The sequence below is a fragment of the Ascaphus truei genome, chromosome 15 (genome assembly GCF_040206685.1).
Source record: "Ascaphus truei isolate aAscTru1 chromosome 15, aAscTru1.hap1, whole genome shotgun sequence".
NCBI classification, from domain to species: Eukaryota; Metazoa; Chordata; class Amphibia; order Anura; family Ascaphidae; genus Ascaphus; species Ascaphus truei.
The window spans coordinates 31,782,408-31,808,636 of NC_134497.1; the positions used below are offsets into that span (position 1 = coordinate 31,782,408).

The 26,229-nt window shown below is 43.6% G+C and overlaps 2 protein-coding genes and 1 long non-coding RNA gene across 11 annotated transcripts in view; 1 reads left to right on the forward strand and 2 right to left on the reverse strand.

Annotated features, from left to right (window-relative positions):
- The window catches only part of LOC142466766 (uncharacterized), a 45,406-nt gene extending 43,313 nt beyond the window's left edge, over window positions 1–2,093 (reverse strand). Inside the window, exon 1 of the long non-coding RNA XR_012788213.1 lies at window positions 2,018–2,093. This is a non-coding gene — a long non-coding RNA (uncharacterized LOC142466766). The remainder of the gene's footprint in view (window positions 1–2,017) is intronic.
- LOC142466770 (uncharacterized) overlaps window positions 1–26,229 on the reverse strand; it is a 616,011-nt gene that overhangs the window by 106,812 nt on the left and 482,970 nt on the right. The window lies entirely within an intron of this gene.
- LOC142466765 (uncharacterized) lies at window positions 1,771–24,930 on the forward strand. 2 transcript variants are annotated; one of them, XM_075572144.1, is made up of 3 exons: window positions 1,771–1,853; window positions 19,757–19,941; window positions 21,983–24,930. In XM_075572144.1, the coding sequence occupies exon 3, from the start codon at window positions 22,090–22,092 to the stop codon at window positions 23,365–23,367; it is 1,278 nt and encodes a 425-aa protein (XP_075428259.1). In that variant the 5' UTR covers window positions 1,771–1,853; window positions 19,757–19,941; window positions 21,983–22,089; the 3' UTR covers window positions 23,368–24,930. The 2 variants fall into 2 exon arrangements, with proteins under 2 accessions (XP_075428259.1, XP_075428260.1); XM_075572145.1 differs by lacking the exon at window positions 1,771–1,853 and adding an exon at window positions 1,860–2,197.

The window sequence follows — 26,229 nt, forward strand, 5'->3', positions numbered from 1 at the left end:
CGCACTGTATAGTTAACAGCTGATCATAGAGATTGGACAGAAATGTAAACAAAGGAAGGCATCTAATAACTAAAGAAACAAACTGTGATTTACTACGATCACTGTCACTGTGCATGGTCCATTGAGCCACTATTTGTTTCAGCAGGGTACAGTATATACTAATACACTCGACACACAAATATATTCATTGTCATATGTATGTCTATCCTATTTACCTTGTAGGTGCATTGAGGCTGGTAACTCCGAGTAATCTAGTTATGTGGCTGTATTTTGGCACCTACCTGATTATTACCTAAACAACCATGATTTATACATGACAGAGCCCAAATCCAGTGAGACCAAACATCCAATAGATGTCTATTTGGGTATTTACATAGTGACAGACAGGGTATTGCATAGTCTATTAAGCTAGGGGGCGCAAACTTTTTTCCAAGTGCCCCCCTGCTGGCAGTCAGCTAACCTCATACTCATACTATTCATGAAGATTTCTATGTGATCAGATTTAATTATGCTCAATATTGGACAATGTTAAAACATAAGCTACAATATCTGTTTATTACTACTAATCTGTATCCAGTTAGTACTCATTGCTACATTGTCATACAACTGGTGTGATATAAGTATTGAATTGCATTAATAGAATACTATATATCAGTATCTTTATGTAGTGGTATTAAGTGGGTTATTTTATACTACTTTTCCTATTAAGGATTATATCAAACAAACCCAATTTAGGACACCAACTGAGCTGCCCACTCTGGGGATTTTAACAAAATCCCTGTAAATATGATATTCACTTACGTCGTTGTTTCTACAAATGTATTATTAAAATTGTCTTTTTCTTAACTTAACTGTACTCTCTATCAAGTGTTATTCTGAGAGTTTGACTGTTACCCAATCAATGGAAATATTGGTATTCCTTGACTTATTAAGTCACAATACATGATAAATTACATTGAGTGCCATAAGATAGGGATCTAGTGTAAGCAGATTGCTTTACACTTTGTTGTTACTACTCAGAAGTGACTTAAAACAGAGCTGCATACATGGAGATCAATAGCCTGCATAACTATTCCAGTCTTATGGTCAGAACAGATGGTGTGGCAAGGGTAGGCTTTGGTTAGATCAGTAATGAGATCTGTAGGCAGACTGGTGTCAGGAAGCAGGCACAAAAATATAGTGAATTTGCAGCAGAAGCGTTTTAATAGTTAATGACATTTAATGATTAAGAAACAAACAAACAAGACCCCCAATCAAAATTACTTTTTCTTTCAGATATGTTATTGCACTTTTCCAATTTATTGCCCCTTTATTAGTTCCCACAAACATGGTGTGAGTGTTATTTGGGGCAGGCAGAATGCAGGGTTCTGATGAAGCACTTGCAGCTCTGCTCAGTGGCGGGGAGCGGGGGGCTCTGTGCGGGGAGCAGGGGGCTCAGTGCAGTGAGCAGGGGGCTCAGTGCAGGGAGCAGGGGGATCGGTGCTGGCCGCTCTGTGCAGGGAGCGGGGGCGCTCTGTGCAGTCTGTGAGATACACGGAGAACAGGTAAGGTATGTGAAGTAGCTTTACTGAAATATATTAAGGACAAAGAGGAATTTACACATCTACATGCAGAAGAAACTATATTTCCCTAGCACAGTGCCTGGGAAATGTTACTGTCTCGTTTCTAATATACACAGTATGTGACACGTGATCCGTTTTGAAGTCTAAAAACTACAACTCCCATGATCCCCTTGGTGTGAGCATGTGCAGTAGGACACAGAACTGTGACCTGGATGTAGTCAGTGTCTCCACTTCCGAGAAAGAGAAGATGAAGAAATAAAGTGGTGCAGGAAGCACACAGGAGCCTTTTCTGTAAGTAACTTACTTTGTATTCAAAGCATCAGAGCAGGTATATGCAAACACGTGGCGTTTCAGGACAGACACATCCTCCCCTCAGACCATACACCTTACTGCAATAGTGACACTAACAAGTATATATACCCCTAGGGGTTACACAATCTCCTCATACCCATCACCTGTGTTTACAGCCGGGCAGCCACCGCAGCCTCAGTACTTCCTGGTTGACGTCTGACGTCATATGACGCGATGACGTCACGTCGCCAAGCAACCTGGAAAACAAATAACAAATAGAGTCACACAGGGACAGCTCAGCACACTTACTGAACTGTGGAGAAGTCAAATTGCATAAGTTACACGTAAGTAACAGTAAATTGAAGCAACATGTATGCCCTGTATTGGTGCCATAAAGGATATTTAATGACTATAAATTAGTCTGAAGAGCTGGGAGCTGCCATGCTGATATTTTCTTTCTTAGAAGATTTTTCTGCGAAAACAAAGGGGTTAAAGCTGAAAAGGAGCAAGTTAAAAGATGGTTCAATGTTATGAGCTTACAGTCAAAAGCAGCATTATTACACATTTATCTGGGCATAAGATAAGATAAAAAGGCAAACTACAAACCATTAGGGATATATAGGATTAAAAGACATAACTCCTATTATAGATAGTGTAGACACAGAGGCACATGGGCTAGATCATAAGAGTTATTTAGTAACTTATTAATAATAGATTAGGCTTAAGTGGGATAAACAGAATAGTAGAATCAATAGCAGTCGTGGGCCAGAGTGACAGAGATTTAAACCTGTGTCACAATACTTACTTCTACAGGGAGATGCTGCTGGAGAATACCCATGTGACAGGACCAGGGCTTGGGAGCAAGCACACGTCAGTGGAACACATATGAATATAAATATGTGAAAACATAAAAAGAGAAAGAAAGTATCCCAAATATAGAACTCAAGTATACAAATCGTAAACAAATTTATTAATGAACACCGTCACATAAAATCATAAAACAATCATTAAAACAATCCCTGACTCTACCCTGTAACAATAACAGGGAAAATTCTTATAATAATGAGATGCCCATTGGCTTAAAGCACATTTGATAATTAAACCTCATATGAGTGTATCTTCGGAGAAGGGCTATACTAAGCCCTCTATCAAGTGAGGCCGGCAGGCCGGCCGGTCTGTAAGTATATCCTAATGTCGCAGGAACAGAATAGAGGTTATAACCACCTAAGCAAACATATACCAAGGGCACCACGAATAATGAAGTGCCAAGCAGCACACATGAACAAATATAAATATGTGTTATATGTGTTCCACTCACTGCATTACACAGTGATTTAGTGAACCCTCGAGCCGAATCTTCGCTGATTGATCACAGGAGAACGGATCGATCGGCAACTTAGCTAATCACTTGTCAGTGTTTGCATTGCATTGAAGAGGAACAAGGAGGCCAGCCAAAAAGACTAATGCAATAAAGGGTGTATTTAATATCAGCAAAAAAACCTCACTGAGACACAAAGTAATCTCATATCCAAAGGACTTAATTTCGCCCCCTCCACTAGACCAAGTGGTTTTAGTCTGTTCTTACACGCAAATACATTCTTAAGACAGCTAACCATCAAACTCTTCTTCTTAAATAAAGATGCACTTAGTAGAGAAGCGAATCATTGAAGCAACAGCACATTGAACATCACCAAAGATACAAGTCCCAGGGAGAATTTTATACACTCCAAACTAAAAAAAAAATCTAAATTCTACCCTAGCAATAGTAAAGGGCACCATCTAGAGGTATTCGACCAGCTTATCACAGAGGACTTGGAAAAATTGGCAGACAGCAAAAATAAATTAAACAGTAACCTAAACAAATAAGAATTAACAGATGATAGGTCCATCACCATAAAACCCGCAGACAAAGGGGGCGGTGTTGTGGTGGTGGACACTGAATATTATTTGAAGGAAGCCAATAGAATCCTCAATGATGAAATCACATATCAAAAAATGCCAAAGGATCCCACAGCAACATTCAAAATAAAATTAGGTGAAATTTTAGAAAAAGGAAATAGTGTAGGAATTCTGAATGTTAAAGAACAGGGGTATCTTCAGAGTAAAAAATCCAGTCATAGCAGTGTTCTATTTCCTGCCCAAAATACATAAATGTCTAGAGTTTACACCGAGTAGGCCAATAATTTCAGGAATAGGCTCATTCACACAAAAATTGTCCCAATATATCGATTTTTATCTACAAAAATACGTTACATGTAGCAGATCGTATCTTTTTTTTTGTAACTTAGTCTTTATTGGTTTTCACGGTAATACAATAAATGCGTCCAAACATTATTTTCCTTAGTTTCCAATATTGCATACAGTGTGTCTTAGAGCAGGGGTGAGCAAACTTTTTATGCCGAGCCCCCCTTTTCATCCATGAAATTTCTCGGGCCCCCCCTGCCTGATGTAATCAAAATCACATGACGTCAGCGCACGTGAGCTGGTTCAGCCATTGAGGGCGAACCAGCTTTGTAACGCCCCCGCCACGCGTCTACAAAAAAAGTATTTATAGCACAAATTACATAACTTAAAAATAAATATTATAATATTTGTCTAATAGCGTTCCCATTTCTGCTGTATTATTAATCTCTCTCTTCCCGCCACATTAGAACACCTCAGGACCTCTCTAACCTCTTCCAGTCTCTCCCTGTATTTCTCACTCCCCCTCCAGTCCCTCTCTATTCCTCCCCTCAGTGTCTCCCCCTCCCCCCCCCACTCTCTTTCCCTCCCCCCGTGTGTCTCTTTCTCCCTCCCCCCATTGTCTCTCACTCTCCCTCCCCCCATTGTCTCTCACTCTCTCCCCTCTTCCAGTCTCACACTCCTCTTCCAGTCTCTCCAACTCCCTGTATTTCTCACTCCCCCTCCAGTCCCTCTCTATCCCTCCCCTCAGTGTCTCCCCCCACTCTCTTTCCCTCCCCCTTTGTGTCTCTCTCTTTCTCCCTCCCCCTAGTGTCTCCCTCCCTCCATTGTCTCTCACTCTCCTTCCAGCCATTGCCTCTCCCTCCCCCCAGTGTCTCTCTTGCACTCTCCAACCAGCTATTGTTTCTCCCTCCACCCGGTGTCTCTCTCACACTCTCCCTCCAGCCATTGTGTGTCTCTCTCCCTCCTGCCAGTGTCTCCCTCCCTCCCACCAATGTCTCTCTCATCCCCATGTAGCTCTTTCACCCCCCCCCTCCCCATGTCACACTCACTCTCACCCCCCTCCCCATCTCACACTCTCACCCCCCTCATGTCACTCACACCCTCCCCATGCCTCAGTCTCACACTCCCCCCCCCATGTTCCAGTCTCACTCCCCCCCCCATGTCCCAGTCTCACTCCCCCCCCATGTGCCAGTCTCACTCCCCCATGTGCCAGTCTCACTCCCCCATGTCCCAGTCTCACTCCCCCCCATGTCCCAGTCTCACTGCCCCCCATGTCCCAGTCTCACCCCCCCATGTCCCAGTCTCACTCCCCCCATGTGCCAGTCTCACTCCCCCATGTGCCAGTCTCACTCCCCCATGTCCCAGTCTCACTCACCCCATGTGCCAGTCTCACTCACCCATATCCCAGTCCCACTCCCCCATGTGCCAGTCTCACTCCCCCCCATGTCCCAGTCTCACTCCCCCATGTCCCAGTCTCACTCCCCCATGTCCCAGTCTCACTCCCCCCCCATGTCCCAGTCTCACTCCCCCATGTGCCAGTCTCACTCCCCCATGTCCCAGTCTCACTCCCCCATGTCCCAGTCTCACTCCCCCATGTCCCAGTCTCACTCCCCCATGTCCCAGTCTCACTCCCCCATGTCCCAGTCTCACTCCCCCATGTCCCAGTCTCACCCCCCCCCCATGTCCCAGTCTCACTCCCCCATGTCCCAGTCTCACTCCCCCATGTCCCAGTCTCACTCCCCCATGTCCCAGTCTCACTCCCCCATGTCCCAGTCTCACCCCCCCCCATGTCCCAGTCTCACTCCCCCATGTGCCAGTCTCACTCCCCCATGTCCCAGTCTCACTCCCCCATGTGCCAGTCTCACTCCCCCATGTGCCAGTCTCACTCACCCCCTCTCCCCGTCACACACGCTGATGCAGGAAGCAACGAGATGCTGCTGTGTACTGTAGCACAGCGCAGCACAGCGCCACCTAATGGCCAAAAGAAAAATTGCAGCTGCAGACAGCTTTTTTCCCTCTGCTCCTGGCAAAATCACCGCTGCTTCCTGCGCCCCCCCTAAACAACCTTGCGCGCCCCCCAGTTTGAGCACCGCTGTCTTAGAGTGCTCGGGTAAATTAACATAAAATTATAAGTTATCCAAAAGGGAAGGGTGGGAGGGAGGAGGAAGGGGGGAGGGGGGTCTCCTCGTTCTAGTCCCCTCTATTCTTTGTGTTATCCATCCTCTGCCGGTTCCCTGATGTATCCCACTCTCTCTCATGGGGAGTTCACAATGGACCTCTCATCACCTCCAGCATCAAAGGAGAACGCACCTATTACTATCAGAGCCAGATTGTGGACCTTTCCACTCCTGGGATGTCTGTTTGGGCTAGCCATGGAGTCCAGACTTTGATGTAGTTTGTGACAGTATCATTTAGGAGACTTGTCAATTTCTCCATCTGGCATATATGCCAAATTCGGTTCTGAATTTTGGGGATTATTGGAATTTCGTTTTGTATCCATAATGTTGCGATCTCGCACCTCGTGGCTAATGCAAAACGTGCGATTAATTTCACATTTGGTTTAGCTATTCCCGGGTCTCGTCTTCCTAACAGGAATAACCATGGGTGTAGTGGAATTGTGTGGTTCAACATCCTCTGCAGCCAATCTCTAATTTGTTCCCATATAGGCCTAATACGGGGACAAGACCACAGCATATGCAACAGCCATACGGGCTCTCCACATTGTTTGGGGCACAATGGGGAGTATCCCGGGACACATTTTGATAATCTAATTGGAGTGTGGTACCACCTCATCAAAACTTTATATGCTTTCTCCGTTAATGTTGTACAAATTGAGCTTTTGGAGGTGGCTTCAATTATCTGTGACCACTCCTCCTCCAGCGTCTCCCCCAGGTTCGCTTCCCACAACAGCATATATTTTAGTTTTTCCATGACCTTGGGGCTAGAACCGATCACTTCCTTGTACATCTGCGATGCGAGTCCCCTCGTGTCAGTCTCTGCTAGACAGAGCTTTTCAAAGTTTGTCAATGGGGGGCGGGGCAATATTTTGTTGTAAAATGCTCTTATCTGGAGGTATTTAAAGAATTCAGATTGGGGGATTTCTTTTTCAGATTTAATTTGTTCAAATGTTTTGATTTTGTTAGTGCCCTCCAGATCCCTAAGTCTACAAATTCCACTTGCTCTCCAAATCGAGGAGTCTGTTCTGTTCAGGCCTGGAGCGAAGTCTGGGTTTCCCCATAAAGGGGTCATTAGAGTACCGTTAGTGACCCAAGGTGCATTTCATTTTGGTAGACTCCCAAACTGCGAGTGAGTTGGTCATTGAGGACAGCAACTTAGTTCCAACTTTATTTGCTGGTTTTGGGGTCCAGATCAAGTTGTTTAACTCCAATGGGGAGCAACACTCTTTTTCCAATTCTACCCATCTTTTCAAATCTGGATCTGTTTGCCATTGGGAGATTTGAAATAATTGTGCCACCTTATAATAGGATAACAAGCAAGGTGCCGCTTGCCGTCCCTCCAATTTTTGTTTTAGTAGAATTTGTTTTTTTACTCTCGCTTTCTTGCCTCCCCATATGGACTTGGAGATCACGGACTGAAGGAAGAGTATGTCCTTCAGTCCCAGTGGCACTGGAAGAGTCTGGAAAGCTTTAGGACTCTTGGGAAGAGGATCATCTTGACACTGTACATTTTCCCAATCCATGGTATATTAAAATTTGCCCATTTTCTAATATCCTCTGTCACGTACGACCCCCTGCTAGCACGCGACCTGCATACGGACAAGGGTTAATACCGACGCTCACAAGCGCACCCACTCTTCACCTCCGCAAAGGTCCGTCAAATGGACAGTATCCCCTCTTACAGGATCAAGGATCAATACACAACCCGCAAGCTGCCCCACTCTTCACCCCCTCAAGGGTCCCTCAAATGAGTTGTATCTCTCCCCCAAGCCGTCCCAATATACCACCGCCACGAACAGCACACAAGTGAGCACGTGACTTTAGAAATGCAACCAGGGTTAATACACAAAGGCTTCTCTAGCAACCCCCCTTTCTCCTCTGCAAGGAACCAGCGAGTTAGTATTAAACCCTACTCAATTGCACATCATAACCATCCACTGCCACCACCTGAGGTTATGCAGATATGATAAAAGATCTTAGATGAAAATATCCGCCAGGGCCTCAGGTCCCTGTTTATTATAGGAAAAACTATGCACTCTAACACAAAATCAGTTGTAGTAACATGTGCCTGAATTTAGCAAGTTATTCTCTCCAGCGTGCACAAAGTTCATTCAGAGCCCAAAGCATTACTTATCAAATGGTTTAATATATATAAAAAATACAGTGCTTGAATTACAGAAAAGGTATTACAAAATAAACATACAATTACAATATAAGACAGAGCAGCTTCTTAAAATAAAAGGGGTAAAACAGAAAATCCTATACAGTACATTACCACATGCTATGGATTTTTCCCAGAGAGGCACTAGTTCAGAAGATGAGGTCTGCTATGCTTTCCAAGCATGCCCCTGGTCAGATCTGCCTTGTAACAACCTGGCCCAGACTTAAGTACAATTCTTTTTTAGGGCCCCTTCATGAGCCCACCCCTTCTACAAAATATCTTGAAGCTGTACTCCCCCAACCCTGTCTGTAGACCTTGATTAATTCAATTGACACCTTGAGTGGGCCATCCACACGGACACCCCTCCCCAAGTAAATCCCTTTGAAATTTAGAGCAGTTCAAAGAAACAGTTCTGACCTGTTTCAGACTCAGCATTTTGTATTTTTCTTAAAAATGTAGCTCATTAACCCCTCAAGCACCAGAGGGATTAAAAATACCCAATATCTCATGACATTATCATGACATCCTCTATCAGTGTCTTAAACAATTTAGGAAGTTTGCCTTATATATGGTCTTATAGTCTCTTGTAATATTGACACCTAGGTATGTGATGGCCGTCTTTTGCCACTTAAAATTAAAATTAATTGCTATTAGTTTTTCTAAGTCCTTCGGGAGATTGACGTTTAATGCTTCTGATTTGGCCTGGTTGATTTTGAATCCCGAAATTCTTTTAAATTTCCCTAACAACTCAAAAAGGTTTGGGAGCGAGGTCAGAGGCTTTGAGATGGTCATGCAGACATCGGCATAAGGAGCCACCTTATGTGTTTGGTTATTTAACGTTATTCCTGTGATGTCTGGGCTCTTACGGATATGGGCTGCCAATGGCTCCATACAGAGGGCGAATAAAAGGGGCGAGAGCGGGCAGCCCTGTCTTGTACCGCTCTTTATCTTAAATAGCTTGGATGGGAAGCCCTGGTGTTGGACCCTGGCTGCTGGGTTTGAATATAAGGCTAATAAAGCTTCTATCAACTTTTCCCCGAAACCAAAGACCCCCCAGCGTCTCTCTTAAGTATGCCCAGTCTATCCTGTCAAAAGCTTTTTCTGCATCTAGACTTAACACCATAACTTTTATCTGTTTGGAATTGGCTATATCTATTTGATCAATAATTTGTCGGGTATTATCTGCCGCTTGACGATCTTTAATGAAGCCGACTTGATCTGGGTGTATTAGTCTAGTGAAAAAAATGATTGCAACGGCGCTTACTTATAACAATGTCCTAAAAAAGTGAACTATGTATAACAATGTGTTAAAGCAAATGACAGAAATAATACCTTTAAAATATAAAGTGAACTGTGATCTATTAGTTAATAATGTGTTAAATCCACCACCCAGTGTAAAGGTGCTAATAGAAAAGCTACTCAAAACCCTTGTAAAGACTGTTCTCTTAGTCTTTTTGATTGCAGATTTCCTCAAAGATTCAGGGGAGCGCCAATGTTCACGTGGTTATATGCAAAAGAAAAATAAAGGCAACATAGTGTAGTACAGTCTCAACTCTTTCTTTCAAGTGTAAAGGTAATCCACTCACAATTTTCCTCTCATAAGTAAGGCATTACAGAGACACTCCTCTCTCTGATTAGAGCAATGAAACTGGATAGCCACAGATGTAGACCCCTTTCAATTCCTCTCCACCACCGCACGAATACCCAGGATAATAAGAAACACCAAATAGCGCAATAACGTCTTAAAATGTATTGCAGATCATCACAAATAAAACATATGGCTATGCACTCACATGAGGTATAATAGGTACAGTCACAAACCATAGAATTCAAAGAGGATGTACTTCTTGGCAAATACATTCTTAAGACAGCTAACCATCAAACTCTTCTTCTTAAATAAAGATGCACTTAGTAGAGAAGCGAATCATTGAAGCAACAGCACATTGAACATCACCAAAGATACAAGTCCCAGGGAGAATTTTATACACTCCAAACTAAAAAAAAAATCTAAATTCTACCCTAGCAATAGTAAAGGGCACCATCTAGAGGTATTAGACCAGCTTATCACAGAGGACTTGGAAAAATTGGCAGACAGCAAAAATAAATTAAACAGTAACCTAAACAAATAAGAATTAACAGATGATAGGTCCATCACCATAAAACCCGCAGACAAAGGGGGCGGTGTTGTGGTGGTGGACACTGAATATTATTTGAAGGAAGCCAATAGAATCCTCAATGATGAAATCACATATCAAAAAATGCCAAAGGATCCCACAGCAACATTCAAAATAAAATTAGGTGAAATTTTAGAAAAAGGAAATAGTGTAGGAATTCTGAATGTTAAAGAACAGGGGTATCTTCAGAGTAAAAAATCCAGTCATAGCAGTGTTCTATTTCCTGCCCAAAATACATAAATGTCTAGAGTTTACACCGAGTAGGCCAATAATTTCAGGAATAGGCTCATTCACACAAAAATTGTCCCAATATATCGATTTTTATCTACAAAAATACGTTACATGTAGCAGATCGTATCTTTTTTTTTGTAACTTAGTCTTTATTGGTTTTCACGGTAATACAATAAATGCGTCCAAACATTATTTTCCTTAGTTTCCAATATTGCATACAGTGTGTCTTAGAGCAGGGGTGAGCAAACTTTTTATGCCGAGCCCCCCTTTTCATCCATGAAATTTCTCGGGCCCCCCCTGCCTGATGTAATCAAAATCACATGACGTCAGCGCACGTGAGCTGGTTCAGCCATTGAGGGCGAACCAGCTTTGTAACGCCCCCGCCACGCGTCTACAAAAAAAGTATTTATAGCACAAATTACATAACTTAAAAATAAATATTATAATATTTGTCTAATAGCGTTCCCATTTCTGCTGTATTATTAATCTCTCTCTTCCCGCCACATTAGAACACCTCAGGACCTCTCTAACCTCTTCCAGTCTCTCCCTGTATTTCTCACTCCCCCTCCAGTCCCTCTCTATTCCTCCCCTCAGTGTCTCCCCCTCCCCCCCCCACTCTCTTTCCCTCCCCCCGTGTGTCTCTTTCTCCCTCCCCCCATTGTCTCTCACTCTCCCTCCCCCCATTGTCTCTCACTCTCTCCCCTCTTCCAGTCTCACACTCCTCTTCCAGTCTCTCCAACTCCCTGTATTTCTCACTCCCCCTCCAGTCCCTCTCTATCCCTCCCCTCAGTGTCTCCCCCCACTCTCTTTCCCTCCCCCTGTGTGTCTCTCTCTTTCTCCCTCCCCCTAGTGTCTCCCTCCCTCCATTGTCTCTCACTCTCCTTCCAGCCATTGCCTCTCCCTCCCCCCAGTGTCTCTCTTGCACTCTCCAACCAGCTATTGTTTCTCCCTCCACCCGGTGTCTCTCTCACACTCTCCCTCCAGCCATTGTGTGTCTCTCTCCCTCCTGCCAGTGTCTCCCTCCCTCCCACCAATGTCTCTCTCATCCCCATGTAGCTCTTTCACCCCCCCCTCCCCATGTCACACTCACTCTCACCCCCCTCCCCATCTCACACTCTCACCCCCCTCATGTCACTCACACCCTCCCCATGCCTCAGTCTCACACTCCCCCCCCCCCCATGTCCCAGTCTCACTCCCCCCCCCATGTCCCAGTCTCACTCCCCCCCCATGTGCCAGTCTCACTCCCCCATGTGCCAGTCTCACTCCCCCATGTCCCAGTCTCACTCCCCCCCATGTCCCAGTCTCACTGCCCCCCATGTCCCAGTCTCACCCCCCCATGTCCCAGTCTCACTCCCCCCATGTGCCAGTCTCACTCCCCCATGTGCCAGTCTCACTCCCCCATGTCCCAGTCTCACTCACCCCATGTGCCAGTCTCACTCACCCATATCCCAGTCCCACTCCCCCATGTGCCAGTCTCACTCCCCCCCATGTCCCAGTCTCACTCCCCCATGTCCCAGTCTCACTCCCCCCCCCCATGTCCCAGTCTCACTCCCCCATGTGCCAGTCTCACTCCCCCATGTCCCAGTCTCACTCCCCCATGTGCCAGTCTCACTCCCCCATGTGCCAGTCTCACTCCCCCATGTGCCAGTCTCACTCACCCCCTCTCCCCGTCACACACGCTGATGCAGGAAGCAACGAGATGCTGCTGTGTACTGTAGCACAGCGCAGCACAGCGCCACCTAATGGCCAAAAGAAAAATTGCAGCTGCAGACAGCTTTTTTCCCTCTGCTCCTGGCAAAATCACCGCTGCTTCCTGCGCCCCCCCTAAACAATCTTGCGCGCCCCCCAGTTTGAGCACCGCTGTCTTAGAGTGCTCGGGTAAATTAACATAAAATTATAAGTTATCCAAAAGGGAAGGGTGGGAGGGAGGAGGAAGGGGGGAGGGGGGTCTCCTCGTTCTAGTCCCCTCTATTCTTTGTGTTATCCATCCTCTGCCGGTTCCCTGATGTATCCCACTCTCTCTCATGGGGAGTTCACAATGGACCTCTCATCACCTCCAGCATCAAAGGAGAACGCACCTATTACTATCAGAGCCAGATTGTGGACCTTTCCACTCCTGGGATGTCTGTTTGGGCTAGCCATGGAGTCTAGACTTTGATGTAGTTTGTGACAGTATCATTTAGGAGACTTGTCAATTTCTCCATCTGGCATATATGCCAAATTCGGTTCTGAATTTTGGGGATTATTGGAATTTCGTTTTGTATCCATAATGTTGCGATCTCGCACCTCGTGGCTAATGCAAAACGTGCGATTAATTTCACATTTGGTTTAGCTATTCCCGGGTCTCGTCTTCCTAACAGGAATAACCATGGGTCTAGTGGAATTGTGTGGTTCAACATCCTCTGCAGCCAATCTCTAATTTGTTCCCATATAGGCCTAATACGGGGACAAGACCACAGCATATGCAACAGCCATACGGGCTCTCCACATTGTTTGGGGCACAATGGGGAGTATCCCGGGACACATTTTGATAATCTAATTGGAGTGTGGTACCACCTCATCAAAACTTTATATGCTTTCTCCGTTAATGTTGTACAAATTGAGCTTTTGGAGGTGGCTTCAATTATCTGTGACCACTCCTCCTCCAGCGTCTCCCCCAGGTTCGCTTCCCACAACAGCATATATTTTAGTTTTTCCATGACCTTGGGGCTAGAACCGATCACTTCCTTGTACATCTGCGATGCGAGTCCCCTCGTGTCAGTCTCTGCTAGACAGAGCTTTTCAAAGTTTGTCAATGGGGGGCGGGGCAATATTTTGTTGTAAAATGCTCTTATCTGGAGGTATTTAAAGAATTCAGATTGGGGGATTTCTTTTTCAGATTTAATTTGTTCAAATGTTTTGATTTTGTTAGTGCCCTCCAGATCCCTAAGTCTACAAATTCCACTTGCTCTCCAAATCGAGGAGTCTGTTCTGTTCAGGCCTGGAGCGAAGTCTGGGTTTCCCCATAAAGGGGTCATTAGAGTACCTTTAGTGGTTAAGGTGCATTTCAGTTTGGTAGACTCCCAAACTGCGAGTGAGTTGGTCATTGAGGACAGCAACTTAGTTCCAACTTTATTTGCTGGTTTTGGGGTCCAGATCAAGTTGTTTAACTCCAATGGGGAGCAACACTCTTTTTCCAATTCTACCCATCTTTTCAAATCTGGATCTGTTTGCCATTGGGAGATTTGAAATAATTGTGCCACCTTATAATAGGATAACAAGCAAGGTGCCGCTTGCCGTCCCTCCAATTTTTGTTTTAGTAGAATTTGTTTTTTTACTCTCGCTTTCTTGCCTCCCCATATGGACTTGGAGATCACGGACTGAAGGAAGAGTATGTCCTTCAGTCCCAGTGGCACTGGAAGAGTCTGGAAAGCTTTAGGACTCTTGGGAAGAGGATCATCTTGACACTGTACATTTTCCCAATCCATGGTATATTAAAATTTGCCCATTTTCTAATATCCTCTGTCACGTACGACCCCCTGCTAGCACGCGACCTGCATACGGACAAGGGTTAATACCGACGCTCACAAGCGCACCCACTCTTCACCCCCGCAAAGGTCCGTCAAATGGACAGTATCCCCTCTTACAGGATCAAGGATCAATACACAACCCGCAAGCTGCCCCACTCTTCACCCCCTCAAGGGTCCCTCAAATGAGTTGTATCTCTCCCCCAAGCCGTCCCAATATACCACCGCCACGAACAGCACACAAGTGAGCACGTGACTTTAGAAATGCAACCAGGGTTAATACACAAAGGCTTCTCTAGCAACCCCCCTTTCTCCTCTGCAAGGAACCAGCGAGTTAGTATTAAACCCTACTCAATTGCACATCATAACCATCCACTGCCACCACCTGAGGTTATGCAGATATGATAAAAGATCTTAGATGAAAATATCCGCCAGAGCCTCAGGTCCCTGTTTATTATAGGAAAAACTATGCACTCTAACACAAAATCAGTTGTAGTAACATGTGCCTGAATTTAGCAAGTTATTCTCTCCAGCGTGCACAAAGTTCATTCAGAGCCCAAAGCATTACTTATCAAATGGTTTAATATATATAAAAAATACAGTGCTTGAATTACAGAAAAGGTATTACAAAATAAACATACAATTACAATATAAGACAGAGCAGCTTCTTAAAATAAAAGGGGTAAAACAGAAAATCCTATACAGTACATTACCACATGCTATGGATTTTTCCCAGAGAGGCACTAGTTCAGAAGATGAGGTCTGCTATGCTTTCCAAGCATGCCCCTGGTCAGATCTGCCTTGTAACAACCTGGCCCAGACTTAAGTACAATTCTTTTTTAGGGCCCCTTCATGAGCCCACCCCTTCTACAAAATATCTTGAAGCTGTACTCCCCCAACCCTGTCTGTAGACCTTGATTAATTCAATTGACACCTTGAGTGGGCCATCCACACGGACACCCCTCCCCAAGTAAATCCCTTTGAAATTTAGAGCAGTTCAAAGAAACAGTTCTGACCTGTTTCAGACTCAGCATTTTGTATTTTTCTTAAAAATGTAGCTCATTAACCCCTCAAGCACCAGAGGGATTAAAAATACCCAATATCTCATGACATTATCATGACATCCTCTATCAGTGTCTTAAACAATTTAGGAAGTTTGCCTTATATATGGTCTTATAGTCTCTTGTAATATTGACACCTAGGTATGTGATGGCCGTCTTTTGCCACTTAAAATTAAAATTAATTGCTATTAGTTTTTCTAAGTCCTTCGGGAGATTGACGTTTAATGCTTCTGATTTGGCCTGGTTGATTTTGAATCCCGAAATTCTTTTAAATTTCCCTAACAACTCAAAAAGGTTTGGGAGCGAGGTCAGAGGCTTTGAGATGGTCATGCAGACATCGGCATAAGGAGCCACCTTATGTGTTTGGTTATTTAACGTTATTCCTGTGATGTCTGGGCTCTTACGGATATGGGCTGCCAATGGCTCCATACAGAGGGCGAATAAAAGGGGCGAGAGCGGGCAGCCCTGTCTTGTACCGCTCTTTATCTTAAATAGCTTGGATGGGAAGCCCTGGTGTTGGACCCTGGCTGCTGGGTTTGAATATAAGGCTAATAAAGCTTCTATCAACTTTTCCCCGAAACCAAAGACCCCCCAGCGTCTCTCTTAAGTATGCCCAGTCTATCCTGTCAAAAGCTTTTTCTGCATCTAGACTTAACACCATAACTTTTATCTGTTTGGAATTGGCTATATCTATTTGATCAATAATTTGTCGGGTATTATCTGCCGCTTGACGATCTTTAATGAAGCCGACTTGATCTGGGTGTATTAGTCTAGTGAAAAAAATGATTGCAACGGCGCTTACTTATAACAATGTCCTAAAAAAGTGAACTATGTATAACAATGTGTTAAAGCAAATGACAGAAATAATACCTTTAAAATATAAAGTGAACTGTGATCTATTAGTTAATAATGTGTTAAATCCACCACCCAGTGTAAAGGTGCTAATAGAAAAGCTACTCAAAACCCTTGTAAAGACTGTTCTCTTAGTCTTTTTGATTGCAGATTTCCTCAAAGATTCAGGGGAGCGCCAATGTTCACGTGGTTATATGCAAAAGAAAAATAAAGGCAACATAGTGTAGTACAGTCTCAACTCTTTCTTTCAAGTGTAAAGGTAATCCACTCACAATTTTCCTCTCATAAGTAAGGCATTACAGAGACACTCCTCTCTCTGATTAGAGCAATGAAACTGGATAGCCACAGATGTAGACCCCTTTCAATTCCTCTCCACCACCGCACGAATACCCAGGATAATAAGAAACACCAAATAGCGCAATAACGTCTTAAAATGTATTGCAGATCATCACAAATAAAACATATGGCTATGCACTCACATGAGGTATAATAGGTACAGTCACTGTACGAAATCCTGATAGGTACAGTAAGAGCACTTCACTGGTACACAGTGTGTTTTTCCCCTCTGCTTCTCTGCTCCCATCAACGTCACATCCGGTTGACACAGGGTTAAGGGCGGAAGTGCTGTTAAGGGGATCTCCGGCTGCCAGGACTTCACATCTGAGACTTGCACAGGCTGGATGCTGAACAAAAGATTCTACGCGTTTCGTCGGTACGACTTCTTCAGGATTCCTGAAGAAGGCTGGATGCTGAACAAAAGATTCTACGCGTTTCGTCGGTACGACTTCTTCAGGATTCCTGAAGAAGTCGTACCGACGAAACGCGTAAAATCTTTTGTTCAGCATCCAGCCTGTGCAAGTCTCAGATGTGAAGTCCTGGCAGCCGGAGATCCCCTTTACAGCACTTCCGCCCTTAACCCTGTGTCAACCGGATGTGACGTTGATGGGAGCAGAGAAGCAGAGGGGAAAAACACACTGTGTACCGGTGAGGTGCTCTTACCTATCAGGATTTCGTACAGTGACTGTACCTATTATACCTCATGTGAGTGCATAGCCATATGTTTTATTTGTGATGATCTGCAATACATTTTAAGACGTTATTGCGCTATTTGGTGTTTCTTATTATTCCTGGGTATTCGTGCGGTGGTGGAGAGGAATTGAAAGGGGTCTACATCTGTGGATATCCAGTTTCATTGCTCTAATCAGAGAGAGGAGTGTCTCTGTAATGCCTTACTTACGAGAGGAAAATTGTGAGTGGATTACCTTTACACTTGAAAGAAAGAGTTGAGACTGTACTACACTATGTTGCCTTTATTTTTCTTTTGTATTAGTCTAGGCAGGATATGACTCAGTCGATTGGCAATTAATTTAGCGTAGATTTTTATGTCTGTATTTATAAGGGAGATTGGGCGGTAACTTTTACAGTCAAACGGGTCTTGACCTGGTTTATAGATAAGGGATATAGACGCTTGGAGCATGTGGTCCGGGAAAGGGTCCCCCTCCAACACCGCATTGAACATGTGTAACGTGTGGGGCAAGTATTTTTACGATTTTTTTGTAATATAGGTTGGAAAAACCATCCGGTCCTGGCGCCTTAGCTGGCTTCAGCTCTTTAATTACTCGGGTGAGTTCTTCCAATGTAAGTTCCGATCCTAATGACTCGCGCTCCCAACCCTTCAGTCTCGGCAGGTTAGAGCTTGCTAAGAATTCTTGCAAGGCTCTTTTCGTGTTTGAATTATGTGCCACTTTCTCTCCGTTGTAAAGATTTTCATAGAAATGTTTAAACTCTTCGACTATCGTCTTTGGATTAGATGTGAGCGTACCCGATTGTGATCGGATTGCTTGAATATTATAATTTGGGGCCTTGTTCTTCAATTTATTAGCTAGCATGGTATCTGGCTTGTTTGCTTTTTCAAAAATTTGTCTCTCTGACCAACTCAGAGAGTTCTCAGCCTGGGACGTCAGTATTAATTTCAATTCAATTTGTACATCTTTGATTTGTTGCAATTTGGCAGATTTAACATTACCCTTATGTGCCGCCAATAGTTCTTTAAGTTTTGTTTGTAATGCTATGATTTTTTTCTCTCTTTTTCTGCGGGCTGCAATACTGATTAAGGTTCATCACTTATTGTCTTTCAAAATCCTTGCAAAACCTCCCGAAACTACTGAAGAAATAGGATTATTCAATTAATTTATCCCCCAAACAGCTTGTCAAAGGATTTCCCCAATACACCCTCAAGAGAAGAGTTACCAGTCTCACACGGTTTCTCTTACTGTGTTTCTATTGCTGTTTGTGTTCTGTATTCCCCTTCCTCCCACACCCTTTATTTGCCTCCCAGGTACTGATCTGCAGGTGGTTATTTTTCCTTATCCACTTTGCCTCCTCTGTTTACCAAACACTAGATTCACTAAAGTGCAATAGCCTCAATTGCACTTTAACAGCCACTCACGTTAATGGCAATGAGCATGTGATCACAGCAGCTCTTTGCACCTCGCCCCTCACTCCTGTTTTCTCCTCACTGCCTTGTTCAGCACCATTGCTGCCCGTGTGTAGACTTAGGCTGTGTCCATTCTCCCAAAGACCGCGCAGAGGCATGCTCGCGCGTGACGTCACCCGTGTTTAGCGGGAGCGTTTTCTGTCCAGGCTAGACATGATGAGGGCATGTCTGGGCCGTGGCGTCACGGAGCTGGTTCACCCTCAGTGGGTGAACCACTCACGTGACCTAGCCGTCGCGCCATGGAATCACATGGAACTGATTCCTGGCGCAACGCACGCCCCCTCAACCAATGCTCAGACAAATAGGGCTGAGGAGACAATAGGAAAAAGAATGGAAGTGAGACTTCATGTGCGGTCTCACTTTTTTATTCTCCTGCTTTAATAGTATGATGCACTCCTCTAAATCAGAGACATCAAGGTCATGCCTGCTTCCTCAGAGGTGTGCTTTACATGATACCTTTTCATACTGACTCCTTTTAAACTTTAAACAGCACTTTTGTATTTGAGCATATATGTTCATGACCCTGCATTTGAGCATAATGTTACACTTTACTTACAGGGGCTGGTTCCACTTTTTTAGTTTTAGTTTTCTTATTCAAGTCCAAACCGACATTGTTTCCTCATTAGACTGCGGCTCAAGGCTTTTTCTATAGTCCAGTTTCCAAATCAGCCCAGGGCATGTTAGAAGCTCAGGTTGCTAATGGAACACATTCCTGCTACACCTTGTAACATCAACCCCACTTTCTGTTTGTGTTTAGTTCCACCGGAAGAAAAATCACGTTTGTGGCACTTGTGTCATTGTGTCAGGGATTTTTTAATTACAACAGTTTTTTTTTTTTAAGTAATAAGAAAGTAGTCACTGTGGTGTGGTGTGACCTGTGGTTCCCATTCCTTTCAAACTGTGGGTATATACATTGCTCTCCATTAACTTCTGTTCTCCCCAAAAACTGTAGAGAAGAAAGAAAAGACAAGTCACATTATTAACAAATTGTATCTTTTTTCAGCTTTTCCTTTATAAAATAGACATTACTTTGAGACCTCACTAACTGTCCCAATTTTAGATTTGTAAATTGTGGGAGAAACGAGGAAGAACAGAACCTTGTGGCGTTCCAGTACCACAGGAAAATCTACTACAGAACCTGCACAGACCTCCCCCCACACACAGAGCGCCTGGTCTGGAGATGAATATGGGAAAGAGCTTGGTATCAAGGAGGTACGCTGTAGAAAAGTAACGCGCCAGCACAAGGTAATCAGGAATATGTGTGTTGCGTGGTTTTTACATCTCTATTGTCTTATTACTGATGTTAAATTGCAATTAGTGATAGATCTGCATACACCATTACGGGTCAACTAGAACGCAATATCACTAAACCTGACTTGAGTCAAAGAGCCAGATACATCAAGCTGCTGTAACCAAAAATGCCATATTAAAAAAGTGCCTTATTATTATCGTGCACTTTTGTAGCCCCAACAATAAAGCACTTTTTATCGGACCTGATCAAAACCAGGCATAATATCAAATTTTCAAGTAAAAACTGCCAAACATCAAGTTCCGATATTTATCGGAACGGGATGAACGGCAGAAATTCTACAAATATTTTATCACCTACTCCAGGCTGGCGTTAGCCCTGTCTTTCCTATGTATATAATGGCCAATATACTGCCCATTATATACATAGGCAAGATGAGCTAAGGAGGGGGTGGTGGTGAGGAAGGAGGAGGGGGGGTGGTGAGGAAGGAGGAATGGGGGGGTGAGGAAGGAAAAGGGGGTGGTGGTGTGAGAGGATGAGGGGGGTTGCAACAATCTTGAAAGTAGTGGGAGAGAAGCATTACGATCAGTATAGATCGCCATGTATGACTGCAGGTATTTTATTTATAAATTAGTTGACCGTTTTGTCTTTTTTCTAAATTTCACTCTACGTATGCACCAATTTGCTCCATTTCATGTTCTATTTTGTGAAAAGGGGGGATTTTAGCGTGCGGTCCCTCCAAAGGCTCTCCCTCAACTTTCAAGTCTCCCCTGCAGTTCCTAATCTCCCGTGATCAGCGGGACACACTCAGCACATAAAACACAAAAATAGGAGCGCATGGAAAGAAAACCAAAAAAAAGCCAAAATAAATACATAAATCTTCATAAATTATAACATATATAACACAAAAATTGTATCAAAATGAAGGTCACATAACACTACATTAAGATATAGACCACATAGATCAAAAAAACCCTGTGACACACAACAAGGATCGGGTGTGAACACCCAAAGCTCACACCAGGAGTACTCCCTAGTTGTTCAATAGGGGAGAACAAAGTCAAAGACGGCCAGGATGTTGAAAACAGACGTTAGTGCTCTAAAACCTCCTGATGGCTTTCTCGTGGTGTCTCAGGGTAGCAGCGCTAGAGTCCGTCGTCACGGAGGTGCCGTCGCTGCATATGACGTCATACGAGGACAAATGTGGTTTTAAACATTAACAAAAAATATATACAGTACACATTCAAAATACATTTGACATATAAAACCATCGATTATCACTGTGGATAACTAGGCCCTCTCAATGGGGGGCCCAGATATCCACATTAGCGATAAATGGTAACCCAGTAATAAATAAATACATAACATCCCTGAGTGACTAACCGCTAAGGTAATAAAGGGAGTTGGTGAATGTACCATTTGATGAATGCCCTTTTTTGGGTGCTGGGAAGTCACCTTGAAGGGAGGGAATCACATTCCATGATTTTGCATGTTTTTTGTGTTTGCATTGTCCCCACCACCATTGTATATGTGTATATGTTCAAATACAATAATTGTGCATTTGGTTCCTGATTTAACAATGCAGATTTAGCAGAAAGTTGGGTCATCCTATAACTATTAGAGACCTGGTACATGGTGCGGTAACGGGAACACCCGGTGACTGATATGTGAGCTTCTAATGAGACACGTATTCTATTCATTGTACAAACATTTTTTAATTATACCTTCAAAACTGAAACTATCAACTTACTATCTATCAAAGGATTTGAAAAGATTTCTGCCACTTTAATTGGTGTTTTGCAGCTTGTGCGATTTCCTTTTAAATCGCTAAATATTGTGATCCACTTTAAATGTATGATCCACTACATCTACTCTCCCGACCCTAATGCTGCACATGTTGTGCTAAACCCTTCATTTTTACAATGTACATCTACAGTTTACTTTCATCCTGAACTTTTTGGGATATGCCAAATTACCTCTCCCGCATGACCTTTTGTAAGACAGTTTGTGTAACAGTGACTTTTTTGTCTCATCTAGTACAAAGACAAGCTCAAATAATCCACCCATGCCAACACTGCAAGGTTGCTTTTAGCAGTCAGGATTACCTCGTCAAACATCTGAAGTTTAAGCACCCAAATGAGTATATGGAAAAGATGAGGACAGAACAATCTTGCAACATTACAATAAATATGACAGAAAATGCATCTTTCAACCAGTCAAGGCAATTAAGAAACAATGTAACTGCTTCTCATTCCAAAAACATTTTTTTACCTGCTGCCACAGGAAAAGATCTTGGAGAAAGTGGCAAGAGTCTGACTTGGTTATCAGACCAGAACCTACAGAAAAGGACACAGAACGGGGAGAGACCGCATGTATGTGGGGAATGTGGGAAGGGATTTAGTGACTTGTCCAGCCTGAACACACATAAGAGGACACACACAGGGGGGAGACCGCATGTATGTGGGGAATGTGGGAAGGGATTTAGAGTGCCATCCAGCTTGAACATACACAAGAGGACACACACAGGGGAGAGACCGCATGTATGTGAGGAATGTGGGAAGGGATTTAGTGACTTATCCAGCCTGAGGAAACACAAGAGGACACACACAGGGGAGAGACCACATGTATGTGGGGAATGTGGAAAGGGATTTAGTCAGTTATCCAGCCTGAGGATACACAAGAGGACACACACAGGGGAGAGACCATATGTATGTGGGGAATGTGGGAAGGGATTTAGTCGGTTATCCCACCTCAACATACACAAAAGGACACACACAGGGGAGAGACCGCATGTATGTGGGGAATGTGGGAAGGGATTTATTGACTTATCCAGTCTGGCCAACCACAAGAGAACACACACAGGGGAAAGACCGCATGTATGTGGGGAATGTGGGAAGGGATTTAGTGACTTATCCACCCTGAGGAGACACAAGAGGACACACACAGGGGAGAGACCACATGTATGTGGGGAATGTGGGAAGGGATTTATTTTTTCATCCAACCTGAATACACACAAGAGGAAACACACAGGGGAGAGACCGCATGTATGTGGGGAATGTGGGAAGGGATTTAGTGATTTATCCAGCGTGTGGAGACACAAGAGGACACACACAGGGGAGAGACCACATGTATGTGAGGAATGTGGGAAGGGATTTAATAACTCATCCCACCTGATCAGACACAAGAGGACACACACAGGTGAGAGACCGCACATATGTGGGGAATGTGGGAAGGGATTTTGTGATTTATCCCACCTGATCAGACACAAGAGGACACACACAGGGGAGAGACCGCATGTATGTGGGGAATGTGGGAAGGGATTTAATCAGTTATCCAGCCTGAACACACACAGGAGGACACACACAGGGGAGAGACCGCATGTATGGAATGTGGGAAGAGATTTAGTGATTTATCCTGCCTGAGGAAACACAAGAGGACACACACAGGGGAGAGACCTATCTCTAAAGCCAGGCATGTCGCTCACATATACAGTGGTGTGAAAAAGAAAGTACATCCTCTTTGAATTCTATGGTTTTACATATCAGGACATAATAAAAAATCATCTGTTCCTTAGCTGGTCTTAAAATTAGGTAAATACAACTTTAGATGAACAACAACACATGACATATTACACCCTGTCATGTTTTATTTTCCAAAAATAAAGCCAAAATGGAGAAGCCATGTATGAAAAACTAAGTTTACCTTATGATCCAATAGCTTGTAGAACCACCTTTAGCAGCAATAACTTGAAGTAATCGTTTTCTATATGACTTGATCAGTGTCTCACATCGTTGTGGAGGAATTTTGGCCCACTCTTCTTTACAACGTTGCTTCCGTTCATTGAGGTTTGTGGGCATTTTTTTATGCACAGCTCTCTTAAGGCCCCGCCACAGCATTTAAATCGGGTTGATGTCTTTACTTGTGACTGGGCCATTGCAACACCTTGATTCTTTTCTTTTTCAGCCATTCTGTTGTAGATTTGCTGGTGTGCTTGGGATCATTGTCCTGTTGAATGACCCAATTTCATCCAAGCTTTAGCTATCGGACAGATGGCCTCACATTTGACTCTAGAATACTTTGGTATACAGAGGAGTTCATGATAGACTCAATGACTGCAAGTTTTCCAGGTCTTGTGGCTGCAAAACAAGCCCAAATCACCCATCCACCACCGTGCTTGACAGTTGGTATGAGGTGTTTGTGCTGATATGCTGCGTTTGGTTTTCGCCAAACGTGGCTCTGTGCATTTTGGCCAAACATCCCCACTTTGGTCTCGTCTGTCCAAAGGACATTGTTCCAGAAGTCTTGTGGTTTGTTCAGATGCAACTTTGCAAACCTAAGCTGTGCTGCCATGTTCTTTTTAGAGAGAAGAGGCTTTCTCCTGTCAACCCTTCCAAAAGAAACCATACTTGTTCAGTCTTTTTCTAATAGTACTGTCATGAACTTTAACATTTAACATGCTAACTGAGGCCTGTAGAGTCTGAGATGTAACTCTTGTTGTTTTTGCAATTTCTCTGAGCATTGCACGGTCTGACCCTGGGGTGAATTTTCTGGGACGTCCACTCCTGGGAAGATTGGCAACTGTCTTGAATGTTTTCGACTTTTGAATAATCTTTTTCACTGTAGAATGATGGACTTTAAATTGTTTGGAAATGGCCTTAAAACCCTTCCCAGATTGATGGGCAGCAACAATTGCTTCTCTAAAATCATTGCTGATGTCTTTCCTCCTCGGCATTATGTTATCACACACCTGAATGCTCCAGACCAGCAAACTGCTAAAACTTCGACTTTTATAGAGGTGGTCACATTTGCTGATGATCAATTAATCAAGGGCATTTGATTAGCAGCACCTGTCTGCTACTTAGCATCTTAATTCCTATGGAAGCAGTAAGGGTGTACTTAGTTTTTCACACATAGCTTCTCCATTTGGGCTTTATTTTTGTTAATAAATCATGACACGGTGTAATATGTCATGTGTTGTTGTTCATCTGAGGTTGTATTTACCTAATTTTTAGACCTGCTAAAGAACAGATGATTGTTATTATGTCCTGATATGTAAAACCATAGAATTCAAAAAGGGTGTAATTTCTTTTTCACACAACTGTAAGTGCACATGTGTATCTGTGTCGGATTTAGTCAGTTATCCCACCTGAACACACACAAGAGGACATATACAGGGGAGATACCGCATGTATGTGGGGAATGTGAGAAGGAATTTAATATCTTAACAGCCTTAGGAGACACAAGAGGGGACACACAGGGGAGAGACCGCATGTATGCGGGGAATGTGGGAAGGGATTTAGTCAGTTATCAAGCCTGAGGAGACACAAGAGGACACACACAGGGGAGAGACCTATCACTAAAGCCAGGCATGTTTAGGGATAACCAGCGAATAAGACGAACACATATAAGTGCACACTTGTATCTGCGTTATGCTAAATCACAATGAAAAGTGACTTTATCTTATGTTGCATAAAACGAGCATTTTAAAAGGATAAAAAATTTATAACTTTTTAAATACAGGTTATTTGTACAAAAAGAGAAAAAAGCGCAAGACCCTTATAGTGTCGTATATAAAAATAGAAATGTATGTAAAGAAGATAAATATGCACGTACAGAATAAAAAACTATATATGCGTTTAGGTATAAAAATCAGTATGGACAATATGCTTCTCTGTCAGCTGCGCAGGATACAGGTTCCACAGTAGGCACCACATTCTCTCTCACAGGCTGTGTTATGGCCACGGTTACTGCAGTTGTTCACCCCCACCTCCCTGTCTCTCCAATGGATGGGACCGTCAGGGCTAGTGTAGTAAGTGGAGAAACACTGGTCGGGATTCACTCTCCCCAGCAGCCGCAGTTCATAGGCACTGCGTATCTCAGCCTCCGGCCGCCGCAACAAAGGGAAGAATCTGTGCATCGGTAGGTGGAACCACAGAATGATGTCACAGTGCGTCGCAGCCAATCACAGCCTGGATCACAGGAGGAGTGCGGCGCGAACTCTGCACAATCATAGCATCAAGGCACAGCAATGCGATCTTAGCACAGTGTAACAAGCATCCAAAATTGGATAAAAAGTCCAAATAAGCTCAACTGAGCTTGGTGAGCCCAATAGACTAATCGGATCACAGTAATTCCAACGCGTTTCATGACGCAAAGTGACTTATTCAGGGAATGAGATGTAGTACTCCCATGATGCCTTTTATCAGTGGCATAGTATCATGATTGGTTAATTAACAGCTATGTGCATAATTATCAAACAAAGTTTATACAAATAATATAAAACA